The sequence below is a fragment of the Phaeodactylum tricornutum genome, chromosome 17 (genome assembly GCF_000150955.2).
Source record: "Phaeodactylum tricornutum CCAP 1055/1 chromosome 17, whole genome shotgun sequence".
Lineage (NCBI taxonomy): Eukaryota > Bacillariophyta > Bacillariophyceae > Surirellales > Neidiaceae > Phaeodactylum > Phaeodactylum tricornutum.
Window position 1 is genome coordinate 517,608 of NC_011685.1, and position 17,119 is coordinate 534,726.

At 47.8% G+C, this 17,119-nt stretch overlaps 3 protein-coding genes across 3 annotated transcripts; 1 reads left to right on the top strand and 2 right to left on the bottom strand.

The window, feature by feature from the left end:
• Positions 1-1,245: 1,245 nt before the first annotated feature.
• Pt-separase (separase protein) lies at positions 1,246-7,606 on the top strand (the record flags this gene model as incomplete). The annotated part of the gene is made up of 4 exons (XM_002182818.1): positions 1,246-3,084; positions 3,183-3,308; positions 3,381-5,481; positions 5,553-7,606. The coding sequence occupies 4 exons, from the start codon at positions 1,246-1,248 to the stop codon at positions 7,604-7,606; spliced, it is 6,120 nt and encodes a 2,039-aa protein (XP_002182854.1).
• A 182-nt stretch (positions 7,607-7,788) lies between these two features.
• On the bottom strand, positions 7,789-11,109 carry PHATRDRAFT_22453 (predicted protein; the record flags this gene model as incomplete). The annotated part of the gene is made up of 2 exons (XM_002182941.1): positions 7,789-8,955; positions 10,360-11,109. The coding sequence occupies 2 exons, from the start codon at positions 11,107-11,109 to the stop codon at positions 7,837-7,839; spliced, it is 1,869 nt and encodes a 622-aa protein (XP_002182977.1). The 3' UTR covers positions 7,789-7,836.
• A 1,991-nt stretch (positions 11,110-13,100) lies between these two features.
• PHATRDRAFT_14922 (predicted protein) lies at positions 13,101-16,403 on the bottom strand (the record flags this gene model as incomplete). Its single annotated transcript, XM_002182942.1, has 2 exons — positions 13,101-14,036; positions 15,624-16,403. Coding segments are annotated over 2 exons (1,716 nt in total), but the record flags the coding sequence as incomplete, so codon positions are not given.
• Positions 16,404-17,119: the final 716 nt, after the last annotated feature.

Sequence of the window (17,119 nt, forward strand, 5' to 3'; positions counted from 1 at the left end):
TGACGCTCAAGTTCATGTAGATATTTGTAATTGTTCTATGTGTGCGGCCCAAAACCCTGCCTAAACTACTACCTATCTTCCAATGGTGTCCGTTCAATTGCTGTTCAAGGACAGACGGAAATGATTTCGTTCTTCAAAAATTGTCACAAAGCACCGAAAACTAGATGACGTGAAATAGGACGTCCATTGTGACCTTTCCCAATCCGGCGGTTGCTATTGCTAGAGAAGACGCCGCTTTGGTGGAAAAATGAATACAAGGTTTGACTGGGTAGTTTCCTTGCAAACCTCTTGCATATAACAGCACATTTAGCCCCCACAATCCATGGCATTCAATTCTACATTCACAATAAACCTTTACCTTTCCCAACTGACGCAATGTCGCTTCATATCTGGGACGTCTGACGTTGTAAAAGCTTATTTTAATAGTGTTGGGCCGTTCTAGATGCTGTCTTTGTCACGAAACTGGCTTGTAACAGTGATCAATCAAAAACAACACTCAAATTATTTGGAACTGAAATAGCCTTTCATGCACTCAATTGTATATATCTCACGAAAAACGAGACCAATTATGTATTGTTTAATTGTTGTTCTCATGCTATTGAATTGTTTATTGCAAATGTAACTACCTTACGTGAAGAGTTGGTTGACATTGACAAAGGAGAGGGTCTCTGGAGGAAAATAATAGACAACATAACCTGTAACAAATTGGCGGCTCGTAGTTCAACCTAAGCAGGTATGGTGAGCAAATCCAGTGGTAGTGGATCTGGTGATGTGACATAGGTAGTATGTCACAACCCCTATAATTTAACCTTGTGTTGCGTATCATCACGTCCTGTATCGAATGTACTGTAAATATGGACCTACGTATCCACTATGGTGAGATTAACAGAATGGTACCTTGACTGTGAAAACAGTTTTGGCCTGTTGCAAAAACGACATACGCCCATTCGTTCAAAATTTCCATATTTAGAATATATAAAAATATTGTTTGTAGGGATCGTCATGTTTCGACTCTGATCCTAACGGTCAAATGAAAGAGACATCGGAAATAGGTCTGCGCCAAAATTCAAAGGAACGAAAGACCTACCACCTATCTGTACGCTCCCGTTCTTGGAATGATCGAACCGACCGGAACACGAGCACGATGAAATCGAGCGACATATGGAACCCGCGCTCCGTCATCGCTGCGGTTTCTTTCCATTCATAGATTGGTTTGTATTTCTTACCTTGCGTGCGGTTTTCCATATGCGTAACACGGAAGATGCTCCTCCTGGCGTTTCGACGCGCCGTAGAACTAGGCGGACCCGATCCATCGGCAAAGAAAATTCGTGCGGTAAAACCTCTCAGGATATCGCTCTCGTGGCGGACGACCAGTCGACAAAGTCATTTTCGCAAAATGAATTACTCAAGGATGACTCTGGGAAACTCTTGTTAAGGTTTCACTCCGCTGCCGAAGATAGTTGTTTTCGAGATTACTGGGAACAAGAAACGTCTCTCGCAAAGGCTGTGGTCCATGCTTCGTGGTCGCTTTCTCTCGGAAGGACAATAGATGGACTGATTCTTTTGGACAGCAAGTCTACTGAGCTCCTTAACATGAGTCGAAAGCTCATTAAAGAGGCAACAGAAGCCAAGAAATCCAATCGGGTTGTAGGAAATTTGTACGTCGCAACACACTTGTTGCGAGCGGTCGGGCCCCGACTGACGGATGTGTCAAAACAAGAAGCAGCCATCAAGGTTCTGTACCACGCAATACACACTGCAGAAGCCTTAGGCAATCTCTCTAAGGAAAGCTCTGTAATTGTTGGTGAATCGTTCGTATGTGTCTTCGCCGCTTATGAAGTTCTCGGGCACCTGCTGCAGCAAGTCTGCGTGCAGTCGGATAATGGGATCTCCATAGGTTTTACATTCCAGCGTTCCGAAAACAAGGCTCATTTCCGGTCTTTTCCTGTTCCCGAGAAGAGTAGAAGATCCAAACTCAAGGTTAAACTGACGCTCCGAGAGATTTCATCGATTGCTATCCAGGCCACAATATTCGTCTCTCGTGTTTTGAGGAAGCTTAGCTTCGAAAAGGACAACGACATAGATCTGGCGTTTCAGGCCTGGGGCAGGCTTACCGTGGGACAAATTCAGTCAGGTGAAAAACGTTTGAGAGCTGACATAATCAAGCTTTTTCAGAATATAGCAACGAGATGGATTTTTGCCGTTGGATTGTACTCGGTGGGGTATGAAACGGAAATGCTATCTCACTGCAAGAAGGCGCATTTGGTTTTGTGGGATGCGGCGATGATGATATCGGAGAACAAGGACGACGCGAATGAGTGTTTAGAACTCCGAAAGCACGCGATCAGAGTTTTGCTTCTCAACGGACGCCTTCGAGAGCTTCCTCAACGGGTGGGAAAATACTTTATCACTACGGTCTTTGACAGCGCCTGCTCGTACGCGTGGAAGTCGGCTGTCTCCTACGCAACTAAGCTATCTATGTCCTCTTTTCCCGTTGCGTCAGGCCACCCTCTACATGACTTTTACATGGAAGCTAGTTCGATACTAGATACGATCGCCTCCATCGAGTCTGCTGTTTACGGGGAATATTGCGCATATCGAGCTATACATATCGGGCAATTTCCAGTCAAGCCATCCATCGAGTGTGGCGATTCGTGTCTCTTCACTATTCTGTGCTATCCGTGCTTCCATGACACTACATTTTGTTCTAGCGAATCAAATGATTGCCCTGTCACGATCTGGATGGCACTGTTCTTCCTAGCCCTTCGAGTAAAGTCCGAACTGGAAGCTATGAAAGCAACTGAAGACTTAACATTGACAGATGCGTTTTACAAAGGCGCTGGTACAGTCCTGGAAATATTTGAAAGCACCATTTCCGTCGGACTGGCATCTGTTTTCGTCTTCCCTCACCAAATTTGGCTCAAATTATTTTCCATGGTCGGCTTGCACAAGGCAGTGCATGCCTTACTCGATCGGTCAGAAGGAATCTGCCTTCATTCCTCGTTCCGACTCTTGAGGTTAGCCAGTGACATTTTGGTCAAGTGCCTAGGCCCGCTTTGTCACCTCGTTGTTCGCATGGATACCGTCGACGAAAGCTTACGGTCCCGGTTGTGGGAATTTATGTTGGAATGCTACATTCGAGGTATCTGGATCCTAGAATCGCTATGTCTCTCGTCAAACAGGATCCAGCAAGAGAGCCAAACATTTTGGAACATAGCGATACTCTTATTCTTTCTTTGGTGGAGAGATTGTCCGACACAAATCGAAGAATAAAACCTCCATCCTCATGTATTTATAAATTTGCATCAGTAAGTCTGGACAGGGAGACCTGCAAAATAAGTCTTTCTTTTGCCTTCTTACCATTGTTGTATTTGTTGTAGTCGTTGAAGGTATTTGGTCGCAAGCGATTTGAGGTTGACAAGGACGCAGCCATCCCAGTGCTCCTGGCTTCCATTGAACTCAAGATGCTACAGTGGCATTCGAAGGATTCGACCTGTGACAAGCTTCTCCTCTCCTCGACTTGGAGCTTTCTTGCCTCAATTTACAAATCTCTGAATAGGAATGACGAGGCAATTGTCGCCACGGCTTCTGCTTTGCTTTTCGAGATTTTACAGCGAGCCGAGAATTGCTCTATGCCCGGAAATCAGCTGGTCGAGGAAGCTGCTATTGAGCTCGCTCATTTAACAGGTGGTGTTCTCTCAGCATCCCTCGACTCCGGTTTGACTTTGTCGGAAGAAGGCAAAGCTTTGGCTGCGAGACTAGCTGTCATGCTGTCTGAGCGCACTAACTCCAAAACTGCCACAAAGGTGGGTAAACCAATATTAGCCGTTTCTCCGGAGACCTCATTGGAAATGCTCAAGAATGCCCAACAGAACGAAATTGCTGTAGAGGACTCCTTCATAGCCGTGTCGAAGGTTCCTTTTACGGCAAGTGCAGTGATGGAACGCATAATTTCTGGTAATGCCAATCTGTTTGTGACAACAACCACCCGATATTGCGCTGTTTATTTGACTTTGCAGGTGATTGCAGAAGTCCTCAGTAAAATTGGTGCAGTTATCCAAATGAAAGCTGCTGAGCGGACTACCTCTGGTGAACATATGCTCTGGGAATATGGGGAACTCGCCAGCCTGGCTATCAAAACAGGGAGCGAACTCGTAGCTGATTTAGATTCTCCCGCGTTGCCAGTGATCAGTGCAATTCTGCACCTCATAGCTTCGGTTTCTTTGGTTTCTTGTCACCAATCGTTTGCCTCGGGATCTGCAGTTTCGCAGCCCTCCAAGAGCAAGCAAAACAAAGACCCAGAGCTGCTGCTGTCCTCTTCGCGTTCTCACGCCAGAATATTCGCAGCACAGGCTCTTGAGTCGATAAACACCTTCGAAAACCAGGTAGGTGAATGGGCAGCTCTGTCCTTGGTCTTGCTACCATCAATGACTATTCTTTGGGAGTCAATGAAGGATTCATCGTGTGGCTGGCACGCTGCCGTTCTTGGCGGAAGTGAAAGTGCATATCGTATGCTGATTAAGGCTACTATGGTCTTGAAAGTGTGCCCCAACCACTCACGAGTTATAGAGATGGCGAGAAGATGTGTTTTGTCAACGCTATCGCTCGTCGCCGCTTCAATGGCCCTATCCGGTGAAACTTTGAAGGCATCGGAAATAGCTTCGTGGGGCCTCACACTATCGATTGGGCAAGATCCCTTTGCTTTTGCTTTTTTAGCAACTGAGTGCTTGACAGCACAGGCAGAAACTGGTATCCTTCTGAACAGAAAAGTCTTTCCTGAAACGGCAGTAAATATGCCAGGCTTTGCTTTGGAAAAGAGAGCTTGTAGTGCAAGACTTGACTTGACTTCCATTCGCAAAAGCAAGAAAGAGTTGAACTCATCTCGAGCTATGGAGACAATGCTGTCTGAAGTGGAAACTGCCCTAAAGAACTCATCAAACATGCTTTCAAATCATGTTTTGCGCTGGACAAGAAGCACTATCCTTCTTGGTCTCTCAGAAGCAGCAAAGTTCGAAGGACGCGTTGCCTTATCGATAAAATACCTGCGTGAGTGTTTTCAGGATTGTAAACAGCTCACTCATACAGCAGCCCGAGACAGCCTTGGCAAGAGACATTCATCGTCCGTGCCTTTGCAAAACGAACCTTTCATACGAATTTTTTTCATTCGATGCCTTGATCGTCAGCTGGAGTGTGTTATTCGGCTGTATTGGCTGTACGCCTCTCTCGGTGAGATCCAAAAAGCGTCTGCTTACGCACGGACTGTTTTGGCAATGAAGACATCATTTTTACCAGGAAACAGCTTCGCCCGAGATCAAAGCGTAAATCGACTTATTGTGCACGCCGCAGTCACTGGGTCTCATAGGGCCGTTGCAGAGCAACAAGTCCTACAGGCGTTCACTGACTGTGAGGGCACCACCAAATCTATGGAGGGGACAAGCTCCCTTTCTTTACGTATTGAAAAGACACTCGATGCACTTAATGGTGAGTCTTTCTTTCGCCAACATCGTCTACGCTTTTCTCAGTGGCTAAATTTTGATATTTTTCGGGTATAGTGCACGAGCTGTTGGATGAAATCGGTTTCGGCTTTTCTTGTTCGGAGATAAACGACTTGCAGCATGTTGCTGCAAAAAGGTACACGAAGATCATCCGGGACCCAGAAATTGATCAGGTTATACGATCCATTGGCTGCGAAAGGACAGAGCACGAACATCTCCACCCTAATATCTTTTGCAATCTCAAGCTCTCGCTCATTCGTGACCTCCTTGTCGGCGGTGTTTTTCGAACTGACTTGCACAGAGTCAACGCAAGAGATTTTGCCGCAAGTATTCTTGATTGCCCCGGGGCCCCGCCTGATTGCCTCGCTCACGCTCACTATTTCAGCGGTCTTGTCGAGCTCGATGTGGCCCGTAGCTCGGGAGCTCTGCGTACATTATGGACTGGATATTCGAATTTCGATCCCAACAGTGGAGGCGCGGAAGCTTATCTAGAGCACCTCGTACGAGCTCGGAACCACTTTGAATGCGCGCTTCGATATATTGGAAAGCGTGCGGATCTTTTTTCTCGCCGGGTCTTGCGTAGTTTGGCGCTAATTGCAGGTCCAGCATGTTCTATGTCAAGTATAGCAACAAGTTCGCATAATTATATTGTGCGGTCTCTGGGGCGTTCCTGGCGCTTTCACTCTTCGAAATTTGTTCCTACTGACTGTAAGGTGGATGGTGGTGGCTGTGATAGTGACAGTTCGCAAAATGCTTTTAAGCTTTTCGACTCTGACAAATCAGTGGACGTGAATTCGTTTTACGAAGAGCTGCAGGAGATCCTTCCGTCCTCGTGGAACGTTATTTCGGCTGTCTTGTGCCCCTCCGGTGAAATGCTGATATCGACAATTCAGAAAGCAAAGTCTGACGAATTGACAATTAAAGCTTTTTGCGTCTTTCCTGAGCCTGAAAGTGAGAAAGCTCAGCCCTTAGCGCTGTTTGATATTTTGCTGAAACCCTTCGACCGTATCATGCAACGGAACCAAGATCAATTAGACGGAGGCAGCCCCGGAAGCAAAGAGTTTGACTTAACAGAGAAGGAGAGAAAGAAAGGATGGTGGAAGGACCGAGAAGAACTTGATACCGATTTGCTGCATCTATTGCAGTCTGTCGATAGAAAAACCTTCGGATCTGATTTTATCCAAAGCTTTTTTACTAACAATCGCGGAAACACCTCAAGCTATGTTGGAAGCCTTGCCAGTCGCTTCGACGCCGTAAGCGACGACAAGGATCAGATATCGGCCGAAGCAAAAAAAGGTGTTCCATTCGGAATGTCGACTCTGAATGAATGTACCTTCCTGGTACTGGACGAGAATCTACAGAGATTTCCTTTTGAAGGTTTGCCCTCCTTTGAAAATACACCCGTCTCTCGCCTTCCCTGCATTTCATTCTTGTATTTCAGCCTCAAAGCCACAAAAAGAGCGCTCGATTTACAACGAGTAAACTACGTTGTCGATCCTGAGTCCAATCTGCCGGGAACGCGACAACGAATTATGCCTATTCTTGATTCTCTAAGTCAAGAAAACGATAGAGAATGGGACGGTATCGTTGGGTGCGAGCCAAGTTCCCTCTTTTTCCAAAAATCCCTGTCGATGGACTCTAGTCTGTTCCTTTATTTTGGACACGGGGGAGCGGAAAAGTATTTCTCCTCTAAGGAAATCTTTCAATTTGGCGTAGACAAATGGAAGACTCATGAAAATATCGGGGCTTCTATAGTGCTGATGGGATGCAGCAGCGGTCGTCTCAGTTCTGCCAATCAGAAAGGGACAAAGCATACAGACGACATACCTTTTTTCTTCGAGCCAGGTGGAGTAGCAATATCATATCTTGCCGCCGGGGCACCTTGTGTCGTCGGAAATTTATGGGATGTGACAGATCGAGACATCGATCGCTTTTCAACAGACTTGATAGGAACTCTGTTCAAAGGACCAGGAAGTCCTTCGCTTGTGAGCTGTGTCTGTAGTTCTAGGGCAGCGTGTCGCATGCAGCACATAGTCGGTTGTGCTCCAGTATGCTACGGAATTCCAGTGCCTGTCCTAGAACATACTGATTTGAGGGATCATTTACGATAAAGCCTATTACATGTCTAACCTTTGGTGCAGTGGGCATGACACTGTACAACGTACCGATTAGAGACGTATGCTCCCAAAGCAATGGCCCTGAAAAAAAGACTGTTTAGTCTTCTGTATATAACCCCGGTAAAATTAATACAAGACACTACTGGGATGCAATGCATCATATGGTATTCTGTCGTAGCAAAGAAAACAAAACCTATCTTAATTATGTAGCATGAGTAGTGAGCTTATTTTTCCTCCCCAGCTCTGAGGGCTGTGCGCGAAAGACAGAATAACCGGAGGGCAATGATAATCCCAAGAATGGCCGCTGCAGCGATCCAACTAATGTACCAAGGCTCAATGATCGCCAAGAAGGCAATTGACGCTACCCACAACACGATCTGCATTGGGGTTCCAAACAAAAGGAAGTCTTTGTACTTGTATCCTCCAGGACCGTAGATCAGCAAATTCGTTGTGTAGCCGAAAGGTGACATAAAGCTGGCTGACGCGCCCAACATCAACGCATAACTCATCAAAACACGATCAGTGCCTGTCTGCTCCGCTGCATTCAACGCGACAGGGAACAACAGAGCCGCCGCTGCATTGTTCGTGACCACATTTGAAATAAGAAAGGTTGCGAAGTACACGGCTCCAAGCAACCCTGCCTCCCCGATACCTAATGCAGTACCTACGTCCACCAAAAAGTTAGCAATCCCTCCTGCCACCCCTGAGTTGACAAGAGCTGTACCAATGCCGAAGGCTGCAGCAACAGTTATAAATACTTCCCAATTCACCGCATCCCGAGCCTCCTGTTCTGACAAAATACCAAGAGCTACCATCAACATTGAAGCCACTAGTGCAGAAACCAATAGCGACGTCCAGTCAGCCATAAATACAACCAGCATCCCTGCCGTGATCAACAACGCAGGAATCAAAAGACTCAAACGAGGAGGGGCCGAGTCCTCCACTTCAGCTAGCAGAGCAAACGATCTGTCGTTCTCACCACTCTTGGCGATGAACGAAGGACCCGCCTCCAGTAACAGCACATCACCTGCTTGCAACTTCACGTTCCCCGGATGCTCGTGCACACGCTTGCCTTCGCGATGTACAGCAATCACCGCGGCTCCATACCGCTTCCGGAACTGGACCTCCTTCACAGTCTTCCCGACCAATGGTCCTTTTCTGGCAATGACAGCCTGAACCAGACGTCTATCATGGACCTTCTCGTTGATTTTCTCCACCTCATCGTTTTGATACGAGATCAACCCTGGAATCTTGCGCAGATCGCCAACGGACGATGCAGAGCCGGAGAACCATAGAACATCTCCGTGCTGAAGCGGCTCCTCTGGAGCAATGGATTGGTATGCCTGATTGTCTGTTTGAATCGAGCCAAGGCGCTGATTGCTGTCCTCTCCCAGAGAATGCGCATCGGATGCGCCAGACATCACTGATAGTCTTTTGTTCTTCGTTGGCAAAGAGGTCCCTGCAGGGATGGGGCGTTCGATACTTACCAAGAAAAGTGCTGGAAGCCTGTCGATGCCACTTTTTGCAACGGTTTTCCCCGACAACTTGGATTTTGGGGCAACTTGCATCGCGGTAAGAAACTCGCGAGCTGCTCCATCACCGCTATGTATCCCTTCGTCAGGCAAGAGGAGCTGCAGATCTTTCCAAACCGCCTCCTGTTCTTCAATTTGTTGCACTAATTCCGGCAGATCAACAACGGCAGGATCTTCCTCGTCACCATGATGTGCGAGGTGGGAATTGTCGATTACTTTCCTAGCGCTCGCGAGTTCCGGGGTAACATCAGTGCTAGCCTTTCGCCGCGTCACCATATTTACCATGCTTCTTACAGAAGAAGTTCTGGGTATGCTCTCATCCGTTCCTGAGCCTTCCGAAAGATACATGTAGAATTCCGCGGGAGGAATCTTCAACAGTGGCGAGGCATCATTTGCTTGCAAAACAAGAATATCGCCAACTTCAAACCGGACTCTTGACAGAGGAATTTCTGCGTTTTTCCCCTTTTTTTGCAGAGCGACAATACCAGCCTCGTACGTTTGCCGAAAGTCGACTTCTGCTCCTGTGTGACCGACCAATCTAGATCCTTTAACAACTCGCGTTCGAATCACACGGAGACCTCTGTGTTTGAGGGCACTGATACCGGACCAAGTGGCAAGAATCGACTCGATACCCGACCAAATTTGTTCTTGGTCGTGTATTTGTGGTCCGATCACTTCACAGCGCCAAATGGAAAGGGAACGCCCTTTAATAACGGCGGCCTCGGTATGGTGCAACTCCAGATTTAGGCGCAAAAGTCCCTTTGAAATGTCCACCATGAGCCCGGGTCGATCTTGGACGTCAATTCCAACCACCACCAGGGCCTTGTCGATTGTGACCACAATTTTCGCAGGGTCATCAATAAATCGAGATTCGTGGATAGCATAAGTCCCTTCTTCCCCAGACTCTGCACCTCGGATTATGTCTGTCATTCGATTAATCAGACGGTGGCTTTCACCCTCTTCAGAAAATCTAGTGACCACAGATCTCTTTGTGAGATCACAATCTTGATCGTCAGATGACTCCCAGTTCACTTGTTTTTTTTCTGGAAGTGTAAGAACTGTGCCATCGATACTCGTTTCGTGAAAATCATGGTCGACTGTTAATAGCTCAAGTTCGTGTTCTTCACAGAACTCTCCGAAACTCTCAACAAGTCCAGTAAAGTAAAGGACGTCCCCGACATTCAGTACGAAATCATGCGAAACGGCTCTGTGAACGTGGCCCGTTGCTGCCCGTACTACAGAAACCAGGTAGATGCCTCCAGTGTCACGCAGACCACTACGCTTGACAGTCCTCGAAACTGCAGGGGACCACGACGTCAGCCGGGCTCCAAGCAAAATCTCTTCATTTTTCTCCAAAGAATTTAGGGCATCTTGAGACTGCCCCCCTCCACCAGGCAGCAAATAAGGGGAAGCAAAAAGAATATATGCCATCCCCACGAGAGCGACTGGGACGCCGTAAAGTCCAATGTCGAAGAGGCCGATGCTGACATCTGGATCGTTGGGATAGCGCTCTTCCAAAAGACCCACCACGACTAAGTTGGTACTCGTTCCAATCAGTGTACAAGTTCCCCCCAAAATCGACGCAAACGAGAGCGGAATCATGAGTTGTTGAACCGGAATATGTATGTTCCTGGCCCATTTTTGGATGATTGGGATCATCACGACAACAATAGGAGTATTGTTCAGGAAGGCAGATGCAAACGTTACTGGTGCGAGGATACGGAGCTGTGCTGAACTTGCATTGGTGGGGCTTCCTAAAACCTTTCCAATGTACCAATCGAGCGCTCCGGTCTTGGTGATCCCCTCAGCAACGACGAACAGAGCAAGGACAGTTAGTACTCCTTCGTTGGCGAAACCTTGAAAGCCCTCTTTCACCGTGATAACCTGAGCAGCCATGAGCGCCGTTAGAGCCGCAAGTATAATTGAATCCGCTCCGAGACGATCCGACGCCAGGGCTGCAAACATGAGCACGATTACAACAGACGTGTAGACAATTTCCCATGTTTTACCATCCTCTGCCTCCTCGTCCTCCAAAAGACGGTGACCACGGCAAGGACACGACGGGTAGTCAACAGGTCGTTCCAAAAATTCGATGTAATTCATTTTTAGCCGAAGTGTCGAACCTGTAATCTCGCTCTGAGGAGCATTTGTGAGCTGAAGACGAGATGGTGAGGGGCATAAAGTGGCCCAGCCCGCCCACCCATGGCACCTTGTTCACCCTCTGCAACCCCTTGGTTACGAGGGGTACAAACAAAAATTAGACGAGGTCTATGGTGGAGCTCTGCACCGACTTTCGCTTACAGTAGGTAAGTCCGTCGCTGCGACGAAGTGTCAAACGTGCAAGCTAAGCCAGGGGTGAGCAGGATGGAGTCGTATTGGGCGGAGGCGATAGAACTCTAGTAGGTAGACAGCGAGGCTTTGGCCACGCCTTGGTACGAAGTCTGTGAGCTCCAGATTATTTTACATTACGTAATTGCAAAATATCCGTACCCTAGTGGTCGATCACAAAACCGGTAGTATGGACTACGGTCTAAGTATATTATGGTAGTATAAGCATATTTCCGTTATTAAAAACCGAACGGAGAAGTTAAAACAATAAATACGAAGTTGTGGTACTTATTTTTTTAATCTGTAAGCTCCGAGATTTAGAGAAATTGTCTGTCTTACATTTTATGCAATATACGTAAATTTCAGGATTCTACAGTCTTACAGTTGATGTGAAGGTAGAACCCAATCTACATGGAACACGAGGGTCAAACTTGACTGTAACTTCCTGCCAGACGAATCCAATGTTGATATACTGTGACTAGCAAAAGACGATATCGAGTGATTCACTGTCTGAGTACGGAGTCGGTCGACACCTGACCTTTAATCTGAGCTGAACCACCATCCCCTCTTTCGATAGATTATCATACACGCCAACTCTGCGGAAATAGTTTGCTCACAGTCAATAAAAATACGTTTCGACAACTCGCGTGGACTTGGTTTGTTCCCTATCTAAGAGAAGCATTGCAGAGGCGAAACCAAAAATCATACCTAGTCTAGCCACTGAAAGCACGTTAACATTGAATTGAAGGTCTCATGATATGCGTGTTGGATAAGACGGCAAAGGAATATCCGCATCACGCCAAAAGGGAGTCAGGTTGACGTATAGGTACGCATTGGTGCTCTCTGCCTTTCAATCCCTGCGCTCTGAATGAGCAGCCCTCGAAAATGATTCACAGTCAGGCCATTTAAACAATGCCCTCCGAACGCTCTTCACTCATAATCCTGTAACTGCGGGACTCTACATTTTCTTCATTCACCTGCATTTCCTGATTGGAGCTTCAGCCTCCTGTATATGAGTCGTAGTAAATTTTTCTTGCAATATCTGGAGAACAGCTTTGTGTCGTTCTATGCCATTTATTTTGTGTTCAGCTTGGTCATTGAGCCAAGACAGGACTGCACCTTTTGTACGCTTACTTTCGGTTCCTTGTTGGAGCTTTATTCTAATATATGCGATTCAAAGGAAGTTTTCTTTGCTCTGTCTGAACGTTTTGTGCCGTTTATGGTGTCCTCAGCTTCGCCATTGACTATGAGCCAAGAAGGGGAAGAATCAGATGTTGACTTTTTCTCCAGACGGGATGTCGAGGGCTCCGTTTCAACGAATTAAAAGTATTTAAATGCAAGACTTTGATCTTTGACATGAAATCGCTCCCCTAGTACCGATAGCAAAAAAATAAAGACAAAAAAACAATCTATCTCGTAAACCTCCGGAATATATCAAGTAGCTATCCAATCACAGATTTCTTGCCTGTCTCAGTCCCATCCTCTATTCTGGACGAGCAACACAACCCGGTGAACGACGCTTTCAGCGAACGAAGCGCAATAGCAAGTCCCAAAAAAACCGAGGAAGCAATCCAACTAATGTACCAAGGCTCGATTATCGCCAAGAAGGCAATTGACGCTACCCACAACACGATCTGCATTGGGGTTCCAAACACAAGGAAGTCTTTGTACTTGTAGCCTCCAGGACCGTAGATCAGCAAATTCGTTGTGTAACCATAAGGTGACATAAAGCTGGCTGACGCGCCCAACATCAACGCATAACTCATCAAAACACGATCAGTGCCTGTCTGCTCCGCTGCATCCAATGCAATAGGGAACAACAGAGCCGCCGCTGCATTGTTCGTGACCACATTTGAAATAAGAAAGGTTGCAAAGTACACGGCTCCAAGCAACCCTGCGCTCCCAATACCCAAAGCAGTACCTACATCAACCAAAAAGTTAGCAATCCCTCCTGCCACCCCTGAGTTGACAAGAGCTGTACCAATGCCAAAGGCTGCGGCGATGGTTATAAACACGTCCCAATTCACCGCATCCCGAGCCTCCTGTTCTGACAAAATACCAAGAGCTACCATCAACATTGAAGCCACTAGTGCAGAAACCAATAGCGACGTCCAGTCAGCCATAAATACAATCAGCATCCCTGCCGTGATCAACAACGCAGGAATCAAAAGACTCAAACGAGGAGGGGCCGAGTCCTCCACTTCAGCTAGCAGAGCAAACGATCTGTCGTTCTCACCACTCTTGGCGATGAACGAAGGACCCGCCTCCAGTAACAGCACATCACCTGCTTGCAACTTCACGTTCCCCGGATGCTCGTGCACACGCTTGCCTTCGCGATGTACAGCAATCACCGCGGCTCCATACCGCTTCCGGAACTGGACCTCCTTCACAGTCTTCCCGACCAATGGTCCTTTTCTGGCAATGACAGCCTGAACCAGACGTCTATCATGCACCTTCTCGTTGATTTTCTCCACCTCATCGTTTTGATACGAGATCAATCCTGGAATCTTGCGCAGATCGCCAACGGACGATGCAGAGCCGGAGAACCATAGAACATCTCCGTGCTGAAGGGGCTCCTCTGGAGCAATGGATTGGTATGCCTGATTGTCTGTTTGAATCGAGCCAAGGCGCTGATTGCTGTCCTCTCCCAGAGAATGCGCATCAGATGCGCCAGACATCACTGATAGTCTTTTGGTCTTCGTTGGCAAAGAGGTCCCTGCAGAGATGGGGCGTTCGATACTAACCAAGAACAAGTCTGGAAGCTTGTCGATGCCACTTTTTGCAACGGTTTTCCCCGACAACTTGGATTTTGGGGCAACTTGCATCGCGGTGAGAAACTCGCGAGCTGCTCCTTCACCGCTATGTACCCTTTCGTCAGGCACGAGGAGCTGTAGATCTTTCCAAACAACCTCCTGTTCTTCGATTTGTTGCATTGCCCCAGGCATATCAACAACGGCAGGATCTTCCTCATCGCCGTTTCGTTCAATTGCAACTTCAGAACCCTCCGATTCAATAAAGCAGTCGTCGTCTTGGGTGGGAGTAGCACCTTCCATTCGTTCCGAAACCCGGCCTGCCCGTGACTTGTCCATAGCCTCCAAATTGTCTGTACTAGCCTTTCTCCAGGTGACCATATTCACCAGATTTCTTACTGAAGAATTTCGCGATACGTTCTCATCCGTCCTGGAATTATCTGTGCGACCCTTGTAGAAATTTGACGGAGGCACTTGGAGCAGCGGGGAAGCCTCCCCGACTTGCAGAACCAAAACATCCCCAACATCAAAGCTGACCTGCGAAAGGGGCTGAGTGCTGTTCTTGCCGTTATTTTGCAGAGCCACTATAGCAGCCTGGTAGCGCTTCCGAAAATCTATGTCGGCCCCTTTTCGTCCTATTAATCGTGATCCTTGTACCACCCGAGCTCGAATCACGCGAAGTCCTCGCTGTTTAATTGTGGCAATTCCACCTTCTATCGACAAAAGAGCATTCATTACAGACCATATCTCTTCCAAATCCGGTAGTTCGGTACCGATGACTTCACAGCGCCAGATAGAAATAGAGCGATCGCCAACCACAGCAGCTTCGGTATGGTGTAGTTGTAGGTTGAGTCGCAAGAGTCCCTTGGAAATGTCCAGCATAAGTCCGGAACGATCTTTTACGTTGATTCCGACGACCACTAGATCCTTATCAATTGTCACTACAATCTTCGCTGGATCGCCTCCTCGCAGCCTTTCCGACACCAATCTATCCCGTTTAGGATCGAGTATGCTGTTGTCTTTTGAGGGTGCATCGTCTCGAATCAGATCCGTCATTCGATTGATGCTCCGCAGTCGCTGGTCTTCGTCTGCACGCAATAAGGATTCTTTGGTCATTCCAACTTCAACCGGAATCGCGTCTGGATCTTCAGCAACGGTATCCAATGATCCTAAGCTTTTTGTCAGCATAGAAAAGCCGTGATTGCGTTCGATGCTCGTTTCGCTCCTCTGTTGGTCTAGGGATTCCCAAAGAACTTGATCCGTCACTGTATCCCTTGTCTCGTGTGTTTGGGTTTCCGGTAAGCACGTCTCAACTTCGTTCGTTACGACTTCGAGTCCATGCTCCTCACAAAACTCGCCAAAGCTTTCGACAAATCCAGTAAAGTAGAGGATGTCACCCACGTTGAGGACGAAATCGTTCGAGACGGCCCGATGGACGTTACCGGTGGCCGCCCGATGGACCGACACCAGGTATATACCTCCAGTATCACGCAGCCCACTGCGCTTGACTGTTCGCGAAGCCGCTGGCGACCATTGCGTCAGCCGAGCGCCTAGTAAAACATCTTCGTTGTTCTCTAGCGGACTCGAGCCGCCTTGGCCTTGTCCGCCCGGAAGAAGCACCGGCGACGCCAACAAAATGTAGGCAATGCCAGTCAAGGCCACCGGAACGCCGTACGTTCCCAGCGAAAACAAAGCAATCGCCACGTCCGGATCATCCGGGTACCGCTCTTCCAGCAAACCGAGAACCACCAAGTTTGTACTCGTACCAATCAGTGTACAGGTTCCGCCCAAAATGGACGCGAAGGAGAGCGGAATCAACAATTGTTGCGGAGAAACGCGAATTTGCTTGGCCCAGCGCTGAACGATAGGAATCATGACAACAACAACCGGAGTGTTGTTCAAGAATGCCGAAACCACAGCAATCGGCGCCATGAGGCGCAACTGTGCCGACGCAATGGTGGGTGGATTACCGAGCAGCCTACCCATGTACCAATCGAGCGCACCCGTTTTGGAAATGCCTTCCGCTACGACGAACAAAACCAACACGGTCAGCAAGCCTTCGTTCGAAAATCCAGCCAAGCCTTCGCGAATGGTAATGATTTCGGCTGCCATGAATGCCGTTACGGCCGCGAGCATGATGGAGTCAGCGCCGAGACGATCGGAGATCAGAGCAGCGAACATGATAAAGAGAACCACACAGGTGTACACGATTTCCCAGGTCGCCGAGTCATTGTTGCTATCGTCCTGCAAAATGCGTGCCGTTGGAGGGCAAGGACAGGACGGATACTCAAGCCGGAACTCCTGCGTCTCGTCCTGCATATTGAAGGAATGATAGGGACGGAAGAATACGACTTCGGCTTGTCAGTAATCGAATCTCGACGGGTTAAGGGGGACGAAGCGATCGATGCAAGGCAGGGTAAAGACCGCCGTGGATGATGAAGCGCAAATTTATTGAAAAGAGTTCTCGCGGCGCACTAATCACCCTACGATTATGACAAAGCAGGACTGTGGAAGCAAGCGAAGGAGCAGCGATGACGACAACCGTAACGACTCTCTGGACTCTCGAATCGCGATCGATTGCTCGTCTCCGCGCTTGTTCGGGATACCGTTTCAAACAACAAAAAAACAGTCACGATCAGTCTGGCCTCCCGTGCCCCGTGCCTCAAGCATTCGTGACTCTCTACAAAATTGAAATATGAATCGAAAAAGATATAATGTGAGGTTAGACTTATTCTGTCAGACAAGACGACAACTGACGTAAATAATTATCTCGTGTCATCGATATACAAATAGTATTGAATCGGAAGCTTGATGAAAGTACAGTTTGTTAACTATTAGAAGTCGTGCGTCCTAATGCGACACAATAGTGTGTCATGCTTGAGAGTGTGTTAACCCAC